Source organism: Chiloscyllium plagiosum, chromosome 28, assembly GCF_004010195.1.
Source record: "Chiloscyllium plagiosum isolate BGI_BamShark_2017 chromosome 28, ASM401019v2, whole genome shotgun sequence".
Taxonomy (NCBI): domain Eukaryota; kingdom Metazoa; phylum Chordata; class Chondrichthyes; order Orectolobiformes; family Hemiscylliidae; genus Chiloscyllium; species Chiloscyllium plagiosum.
In genome coordinates, this window is record NC_057737.1 from 44882503 (window position 1) to 44893082 (window position 10580).

General features: G+C 41.1%; 1 protein-coding gene across 2 annotated transcripts in view; it reads left to right on the top strand.

Moving 5' to 3' along the window:
- The window catches only part of rfc2 (replication factor C (activator 1) 2), a 38037-nt gene extending 31482 nt beyond the window's left edge, over positions 1 to 6555 (top strand). For both annotated transcript variants that reach the window (XM_043718800.1, XM_043718801.1), the window contains 2 exons: positions 807 to 920; positions 6234 to 6555. In XM_043718800.1, the coding sequence (XP_043574735.1) occupies positions 807 to 920; positions 6234 to 6344 (225 nt within the window). In that variant the 3' untranslated portion in view covers positions 6345 to 6555. The remainder of the gene's footprint in view (positions 1 to 806; positions 921 to 6233) is intronic.
- Positions 6556 to 10580: the final 4025 nt, after the last annotated feature.

Below are 10580 nucleotides of genomic sequence, written 5' to 3' on the forward strand. Positions count from 1 at the left end.
ATTTTTGAAAAAAAAGGCCTAGCTTGTTCAACCTCTTCAAACCATTGAGTCCTAGCAACATCCTTGTAAATTTCCTCTGCACTCTTTCCAGTTTAATAACATCCTATAGCAGGGTGACCAAAACTGAACACAATACTCCAAGTGCAGCCTCACCAGTGTCTTGTACAACTGCAACATAACTTCCCAACCTCTATACTCAATGCTCTGACTGATGAAGGCCAGCGTGCCAAAAGCTGTCTTTACTGCCCTGTCTACTATGACTCCACTTTCAGAGAACTGTGCACCTGAACTCCCAAGGAACCTCTACTCCAGTACACTCATTAAGGCCCTACCATTCACCATGAAACTCCTGCCTTGATTTGACTTTTCAAAATGCAAGACCTCACACATCTCTAAATTAAACTCCCTTTGTCATTTCTTGGCCCATTTCCCAACTGATCAAGGTCCTGTTGCAATTTTTGATAGCTTGCCTTGTTGTCCACAATACCACCTATTTTAGTGCCATCTGCAAACTTACTAATCATGCCTTGTATATTCTCATCCAATTCATTGATATGGATAACAAGCAACGATGGGCACAGCACTGACCCCTGAGGCACTCCACTAATCACACTGTTTTGTCTCTTCAGACCATGCTGCCAGACCTGCCAAAATTCTTCAATAATTCCTGATTTTTTTCCCCTCTCTTTTTCACTTCTCCATTCATTTTTTTTTTCTCAGTTGATAGACGTTTTCACTTTTAATTGTCATTGTATTTGGTATTTACTGGTTACCATGATGTCCTCCTCTGATTTTGTCATCTTCAGGTTGTTGCTCATCTCTGGAAACTGGGTTACTCACCAGAAGACATTATTGGCAACATCTTTCGTGTCTGTAAAACCTTCCAAATGCAAGAGTACTTGAAGCTGGAGTTCATAAAGGTGAGAAGGGTTGAAGACTCAGAGCCCGAGGTTTTGCCATCTGTACCCAGCCTGAGAATAACATCTATCAGACAAAAAGCTTCTCCCGTTTGACTTGATCGGCTTGTTCGTGTCTTTGCTCCTGGGTCAGGTGGTTCAGGGTATGTGTTCTGCATCAGAGCTTGAATACATGGTTAACTAGTTCATCATAGAACAGAGGTAAGTCAGTATTGTCGGAGATGGTATCCTGTGGGCAAGACACCTCATTGTAGATACTCACAGTCCACCTCAATGTTAAAACAAAATCTACCAACATCTTTTACGTGTGTTGCATTCTGGTGCACTTCAATGTAGCTTATTTTTGTGGAACCAAACCCATTTATTAGCAGGGACATGAGTCCCCTTTAAATTTGTCGTGATTTCAAATCTCATCACTTCCATCATTATTCAATAATTCGAAAAGGAAATTGTGGCAATTTTTTGTTCTCATGTTTTTTGATTGAGAAGTTTGGCCCATTGTGCTTGTTTGTGATGCCATACCTGTAAATACTGCTAAATAACGTCCCTCGTGTTCATAACCATTTATACTGTCCTCTTACATAGATCTTTCAAATTTTATTTCAAATTGTTATATGCTGCTTCATAACTAGGACGCAAGTAAACAAATTGGAAATTCTCCAATCTTGTAACCTTATCCTACTTTAATATTTATTTATAATCCAATCTCTCCATTTATTTTTAAAATCCTTCCGCATAAATATTTTCAGTTAAAATTTTCTTCACTACCAACTTGATTATCTTCTGATGCTGGTTTGATTTGCCAGCTTTCTATTTATGTTCATCTGGAACAGAAGAGAGTCTACTTAATGTGCAATGTCATCAATTCAGTTTCAAATGGAGTTATCACAAAAAAGTAATTTTAATGTGTCTAGTCCATCTGTGAGCAATTGATTGTAAATCACTGGACATAACTTTAAATTCTGCTCGTTTAGTGTGTGTGAGTCAGGTTCTGGAAAATGAAGCATTTTTAATTTTTAACAAGATTTGAATTGATGCCTTTGTGCCCAAATATCATGTAAACTTCCTTCTTGTGAAGGACTCAATTAGTCGAAACCTAGTGTGCACAATATTCTGAGATGGGCCCAGCTTGTCATGCAGAGATTGTAGAAACGCAGCTTGCATTCAATGCAACCTGTGATGAAAATTCCACAGTTTCTGATGTGCAATTGGTAACGTCAGGGTCATTGTCATAGGAAAGCCAGTGGAAATTTTATGCTTCTCTAATAGTTATTTGTCTCATTACACTAGTGTTGCAGTGAGTAGTGTCCCTGTCTTCAAGTCAAAGGTTCTGGTGTTAAAGTCCCATTCTGGGACATGACAGCTAAGGAAGATCAGTTCATGTTGTGGCCAAAATGGTTGATTATCAGCTTGTAAACGGTTTCTGTACACACCAGTGGCAGGCAATAGGATTGGGAGAGCTTCCTGATCCATCATGTAATGTGAAAAAAACAAGGTGCCTCTGCCATGACAATCCTCATCTCCATGCTCCAAAATTCATGTAAAAGTATGTGTTTCCATGACAACTCAGGCTCTCAGTGCAGAGGGACCGATTTGTTCAAATAGTTTGATAGCTGGTGAAGTCCTCATTAGTGCCCAACAACACTAGGTTCGATTCTGGGGTGGACTCAGCAACTACCTCCTTGTCCCATCCATGATGGCAGTTGTGCGCTCTGGGTAACCAGGCTTTGGGCACAAAATCCAAGGAAGAGGAGTTTCATGTTCTAATTCCTTGTCATTTAATCTTGTTTGGAGCATCATAGAGTCATGGAGATGTACAGAAAGAAATAGACAGTTTGGTCCAACTCATCCATGCTGACCAGATATCCCAACTTAATCTAGTCCCATCTGCTAGCACTTGGACCATATCCCTCCAAACCCTTCCTGTTCTTATACCCATCTAGATGCCTTTTAAATGTTGCAATGGCACCTCTACTTCCTCTGGCAGCTCTTTCCATACATGCACCACCCTCTGTGTGAACAAGTTGTTCCCTTGGTCCTTTTTAAATGTTTACCCTCTCACCCTCAACCTATGCTGTCTAGTTCTGGACTCTTCCACCCCAGGGAAAAGACCTTGCCTATCCCATGTGCCTCATGAGTTTATAAACCTCTATAAAGTCACCCCTCAGCCTCTGATACTCCAGGGAAAACAGCCCCAACCTCTCCCTATAGCTCATTCTCCAACCCTTGCAACATACTTGTAAATCTTTTCTGAACCCTTTCAAGTTTCACAGCATCCTTCTGATAGGAGGGAGACCAGAACACACTCAATATTCCAAATGTAGCCTAACTGATGTCGTGAACCGGCGCAACATGACCTCCCAACTCCTATACTCAATGCTCTGACCAATAAAAGAAAGCATACCAAATCCTGCCTTCACTATCCTATCTACCTGCGACTCCACTTTCAAGGAGCTATGAACCTGCACTCCAAGGACTCTTTGTTCAGCAATGCTCCCCAGGACCTTCCCATTAAGTGTATAAGTCCTGTTCTGATATACCTTTCCAAAATGCAGCACCTCACATTTATCTAAATTAAACTCCATTTATCACTCCTCGGCCCATTGGCCCACCTGATCAAGATCCCGTTGTACTCTGAGGTAACCTTCTTTGCTGTTCACTACACCTCCAATTTTGGTGTCATCTACAAATTTACTAACTATACCTATGTTCATATCCAAATTATTTATATAAATGACAAAAAGTAGTGGACCCAGCACCGATCTCATCTTCTACCTTCAAGCCAGTTCTGGATCCAGATGGCTAGTTCTCCTTGTATTCTGAGTTCAACCTGCATTTGGGCTTTTCTGTTCAGCTCATTACATAGTGACATTGACGAGAAGAAATGAGCCGTTACTTGAACTTTAATTTGGCCACAGGAACAGGCCCTGCGATGATGAGGCAAACAAAAGGATGGAGGAAAGATCAAGTGTGATGGGATTGTACTAGAAGCCCCCCCAATAGTCAGAAGGAAATTGAGAAAGAAATATGTCGGGAGATCTCAAATATATGTAAGCATTTTAAGGTGGTGGTAATGGGGAGTTTTAATTTTCCAAACATCAGGACTGCCATAAGTATTAAGTTTTATGGTGAAGAATTTATTAAATGTGTTCAAGAAAGTTTATCAATATATGGATGCAAAACATGACCACCTTTTGGGCAATAATGCAAGGCAAGTTACTGAAGTAAAAGGAGGGTCTAGCAATCATAATTCTGTTAGTTTCAAAATCCTTATGGAAAAGGATAAACCTTCCATCAAAGTTTTTCTTTTAATTGGAGTAAGGTAAATTTTAATGGTATGACCCAACTTTCAAAGTTGATTGGAGTAGTCTGTAGGTAAAAGGACATCTGACAAGTGAGACGCTTTCAAGAGTGTGATGTTTCAAGATGTTCCTGTTAGAGTGAGGGGTAAGGCTGGTAAGATTTAAGGAACAATGGATGAATTGATCTTGTCAAGAATAAAAGAAAATCTTATTTTAGATACAGGCAACTTGGTTCAATAGAATCTCTTAATTAATATAAAGAGTAGGAACAAAGAGGGGATATGAGATAGTGTTAGCAGACGGGGTTAAGGCTAATCCAGAGAATTCAGCAAGTACATTGGTAAGAGAGAACTAGAGGGGGGGAGATTCATTTAAAGATCAAGGAAGCCATCTTTGTGTTGAACCCCAGGACATGGGAGAGATACTAAATGAACATTTTGCATCAGTTTTATTCTGGAGAAAGAAATTGAGACTAGAGAATGCAGGGAAATAAATATTGATAAATTTAAAAACGATTCACATTATGGAAGAGGAAGTTCTGGAGGGCTTGGAATAGAAAGGTGGATCTAATGTATCCCAGAATGTTGTGGGGAATAAGGGAGGAAATTGCGAAATCCCATGCAGAAATATTTGCATAGTCTTTCACTCTGGATGAGGTGCCTGATTATTTGGAGGATGGTTGATGTTGTATCTTTGTTTAAGAATGATTGCGCGGAGAAACCGGGAAACTATAGTCCTGTAAGTCAGATTTGTGGGTCAAGGGGCTGAAAAATGGCAGATGGAGTTCAGTCTGGAAAAGTGCGAGGTATTGCATTTTGGCATTGCAACGAACAAGGGTAGGACTTGTACAATTAATGGTAGGGCCTTGGGTAGTGTTGGAGAGTACTTGAACCTAGTGGTTCAGGTACATAATTCTTTGAAGCTTGTGTCATATACAGTATAATGGTTTAAAAACGTGTTTAGCATGCTTACCTTCATTGCTCAATTCTTTTGTGTATAGGAGTTGAGGAGTCATGTTGAGGTTGTGCAGGACGTTGCGACATTTTTTTGGAATACTGTGTCCAGTTCTGGTCACCTAGTCATAGGATAGATATTATTAAACTGGAGAGGGGTAGGGAGAGATTTATCAGGATGCTGCTGGGTATGGAAGGTTTGAGTCATGACGATAGGCTGGAACCTTTTTTTACTGGAGCTTCAGAGGTTGAGAGGCAACCTTTTAGAGGTTTATAAAATCACAAGGAGTTAATAGTATGTGCCTTTTCCCAAGGATAGGGGACTTGAAGACTAGGGGGCTTATTATTAAGGTGAGGGGAAGGAGATTCAAAAATGATAAAAGGGGCAGTTTTTCTTTTATGCAAATGATGTGGAATAAACTTCTTGAGGAAGTGCTGGATGTGGGCACAACTAAACGTTAAAAAGACATTCTGATAAGTTCATGAATGGGAAAGGTTTGGAAGGGTATAGGACAGGAGCAGGCAGATGGGACTAATTTACTTTGGGATTACGTTCGGCATGGACTAGTTGGACTGAAGGGTCTGTTTCTGTGCTGTATGACTCTGACACATTATGCCAACAGAGACCCATATTTGAACCCACCCTGAAATAACAAGCTCTGGGTCTGAGTCAGGTCAAGTCCACAATGTAAAAGTGGTGAATATTTAGTGCTGATTTGTCAGACCAGTAATTCGTTTTCTATTTCAGTTTAGGGTTCATTGTTGAAGTGGCATTTTTTGATTTTTATACTGATTTAGTTAGCTCAGTATTAGTATAGGAGGACAAAATTCCTCTATACATATTCCCCCATTGCTACAAAACAGGAGAAAACAGTGAGGCAAGAGAGTGGGACAGACTGTTCTCTCCCTGATTTGGTAATATCAATAAAGGTACATTGTTAAAGGAATGGGTGGGGAAAAAAACAAGAAGGATTGGTCTCAGAAATCCAAAAGTGAACATGAAAACTTTGATATCTTGTCAGTTATTTTAAAAAATAAATTTTCCATCTTGCTCCCTGCAGGAGATTGGATACACTCATATGCGAATTGCTGAAGGGGTGAATTCCTTATTACAAATGGCTGGGCTGCTTGCTCGACTTTGCCAAAAGACTGCGGCTCCACCAGCAAGTTGATGCGTCAATCTCCAGGGTGCTTTTATTTTCGAAGATAAGGTTTAAATTTGTGTTTCACATTTACATTGTATGTCAATAGACTTTCATTAGATACCATTATTGGACACTTTTTCCTCTTTATGAGAATTCTATGGATTTGAATTCTATGTTTGATTTTATCACATTTCTGAAGCTAATTTTACATTTGGATAATAAAATAATGTACATTAAATTGCTATGGTGCAAATGTGTGTGTTTTCACAGTGAAATAAATAGCCTGAGAGTGCACAATTAGAGCCCTACAGCTCAGAAACAGACACTTCATTCCAGCTTGTTCATGCTGACCAGGTTTTCTAAACTCGTCCCATTGCCTGAATTTGGCCCATATGCCTCTAAACATCACTTATCCATGTACCTGTCCAAATGTCTTTTAAATGTTGTAACTGTCTCTACATCTACCACTTCCTCTAGCAGTTCATTCCACGTACGAACCACCCTCTGTGAAAAAGTTAACCCTCATGTCCCTTTTAACATCTTTCTCCTCAAAATTGTGTCCCTTTCCTAGGAAAAGACCTTTTGCTATTCACCTTATCTATGTTCCTCATGATTTTATAAACCTCTAGAAGGTCACCCCTCAACATCCTATGTTCCAGTGGAAGTATGTCCGAGCCTATCCAACCTCTCCTAACTCAAACCCTCCAAATCCTGGTAACAACCCTTAAATCTTTTCTGCACCCTATCCAATTTCATAATGTCTAACCTATAGCAAAAAAACTTTCCTACATTTCCAAGATGGAGGCTGCTGTTTTCACTGAAATCTTGATTTGCCTCTTCAGTGAGTGCATTACAATGTTCTATTCTCCAGATTATGTTGTGTATCCAGTGCAAGTTCCTTGGCAGGAAAAGATACTGACGTGACCAATGAGATACAAAACAGCTCTGCTATTGTATTGTCTGTGCTCCAGGTGTTCAATAAATAAATTCATGTCTGTTTAGGTGAATTGGCAGTGAATTCCTGGCAGAATATCTTCACATCACTGCTTTCTGGTTTTGTCACTGGTCCCAATTACATCTCCCAAATGGCCCCATGTATGCGACAGCACCTCATGAGGCCACTTACATTCTAGCTAACTGCATTTCTACACTGCCATGGATATAAGCTCATATGCTGAAACCAGTTTTTTTTTAATCTGAAGGTGTTGATGATTCACAGCACTTTAACGTCACCAATATCTATGCTCAGGGATGTACAGGCAACTTTTTTTTTGTATTTGTTGACAATCAGTTTTGGAGAAAGGTACAATTCATACTGGAACAAATGCTGGAAATGCAGTCATGAACCAATTTATGAAGTTTTTGTTTTGTCCTTCATTCATTCATGGAAAGTGGGCATCACTGGCTAGGCCAGCATTTATTCCCCGTCCCTAATTGGTGCTAGGCAGTTCAGTATCAAACACATTGCTGTGGGTCTGCAGTCACATGGTGGCCGGACCAGATAAAGATGGCAGGTTTCCTCTCCTAAAGGGCATTGTGAGCTGGCAATCAATCGTGGTCATCGTAGACTCTTAATTCAAGATGGCGAAAGTGATGCTGGAGATTTGAGTTCTGTGTGGTGCTGGAAAAGCACAGCAGGTCAGGCAGTATCAGAGGAGCAGAAGATTGACATTTCGGGCAAAAACCCTTCCTGAGGAACTTCCTGATGAAGGGCCTTTGTCTGAAATGGCGATTTTCCTGCTCCTCTGATGTTTTCTGACCTGCTGTGCTTTTCCAGCATCACACTCTTGACTCTTAATCAAGATTTTTATTGAATTCAAACTCCACCATTGCAGAGTTCAAATCTGGGTCCTTATAAACACTATCAGGGTCTCTGGATTAATAGTCGAGCAATAATAACACTAAACCATCACCTTCAAAAGCAGCTGTTAAAATTATAGTTGTGTATTCCTGAGTCGAGCTGCATTGTTTTTCCAAGCTGGCTAATTAGCACTTGAGCTGTGATCTCCTAATATATGGCACCCTACAAGTGTGAATTAAATCAGGAGATGTGAACTTCTTGGCATAGGCTATTACCTGGCTTTGATATCTTTGGGTCAAAATAGTGATTTCTGTGCAAAGAGTGTGATTATACTACATGGGTTCTCTGAAATAAAAACAAAATGCTACAGAAACTCAGCACATCTGACAGCATCTGTGCAGAGAGAAACAGACATTAGGATTTGAGCCTGATAAGTTAGCTTATCAGGAGTTGGAAAATGGTTTTAATGTTGATGGGGGGTACGATAGGGTAACAAATGGTGAGATTGGCCAGAGCAAAAGGCAGAGGGAGTGGTAGAGACAAATGTGAAATGGCAATGAAAGGAAGGCAATGGATCTGCTGTACTGAAAGTAAAGCCAAATAGTGGTGGATGTAGAAATCAGACTAGGAAACAGAGGTAATAAGTTATTGATGTCAGTGAGTCCTAGAGGTTTTAAACTGTCTAAGTGAAAAATGAGCTGGTGTTCTGCATTGCTCTTCATTGGAACACTAACAGACCCAGAACAAAAAGTTAGCATAGGAGCCAGATGACTTATTGAAATGGAAAGCAACTGGAAGAATGGTGACCGAACAGAGTTGTTCCACAAAGTACTGATCTTCACAGTGAAGCCCATATACACCATTAACCCTCTGTCTTTTGCGCTGGGCACCATCCCATTCTGGTCCACTCACTGCTGCTCCCTTTTGTCAACAACGTTTTTTAAAAAACAATTTCCAGTCCCTTTCAGTTCTGAACAAGTCCTATCACACTTAACCTTAATTCTGTTTTGCAACATTGATGCACCCCGACCTGTTGAGTTTCTCAAATGCCAAGTTTTTATCTATCTTCGAGCATCTGCAGTATCTTTCTTTTACTTGCCTCAATCTGACATTGATTAATGTGAATCAAAGTAGGTAAGGAATTACCTGATGTGATTATCTGGGCTGTAAAGGAATAGGCTGGAGTAGTATCAAGTGCAGGAATGCTGGAATATGTACATATGATGATGCCTGAAGTAATTTGTGGGGGTGGAAATCCTCACAATAAGTTTTTATTTCTTGCATACTCCATGTTGAATGGTGTAGTTCAGTGGCTGGGGTGTTCCTCTGACAGTTGGTGACATGGAATGGGTGTGTGCCAGTACTGACATCAAATGATGGGAGCGACAGTGACATTTATCAAACATGATTCAGTAAAAATCTCCACACTGTTAGAAATGTCAACTTATTGTCATATCACATGGTTTGGGTGAGTAACATAGCTCCATTTCAGGTAAGCCAGAAAGGTTACCAAAACGTAAAGGAATTTTTAAAAAGTAGTCTTCTGTGGAGTGTGAACATAATCTGATTCACTTTGTTGCAAATTCTATGTGATGAATAATCGCTGGAGTATTTTTGAGGGAAGAGCTGAACACATCCTGCTGTGGATACAAACTATGGCCTTTGACTCCATTTTCTATGGCTGTGGCTTGCACATAACTCTGGCCTGTCTCAATGACTGTCATTGGCAAAGCTAGTTTGAAGAAGTCAAATATTAAAACCTGAAAATGTGTTGCTGGAAAAGCGCAGCAGGTCAGGCAGCATCCAAGGGGCAGGAGAATCGACGTTTCGGACATGAGCCCTTCTTCAGGAATGAGGAGAGTGTGCCAAGCAGGCTCAGATAAAAGGTAGGGTGGAGGGACTTGGGGGAGGGGCGTTGGAAATGTGATAGGTGGAAGGAGGTTAAGGTGAGGGTGATAGGCCGGAGTGGGGGTAGGGGCAGAGAGGTCATGAAGAAGATTGCAGGTTAGGAAGGTGGTGCTGAGTTCGAGGGTTGGAACTGAGACAAGGTGGGGCGAGGGGAAATGAGAAAACTGGAGAAATCTGAATTCATTCCTTGTGGTTGGAGGGTTCCTAGGCAGAAGATGAGGCGCTCTTCCTCCAGCCGTCGTGTTGCTATGGTCTGGCGATGGAGGAGTCCAAGGACCTGCATGTCCTTGGAGTGGGAGGGGGAGTTGAAGTGTTGAGCCACAGATAGTTGGGGTCTTTCCAATCCTCCCACTTCCTCCAAACCAAAGGAGTAGCCATGTGCACCTGCATGGGCCCCAGCTATGCCTGCCTGTTCGTAGGATATGTGGAACAGTCCATCTTCCACAGCTACACTGGCACCACCCCCCCCACCTTTTCCTCCGCTACATCGGTGACTGTATCGGCGCTGCCTCGTGCTCCCACGAGGAGATTGAACAGTTCATCCACTTTACCAA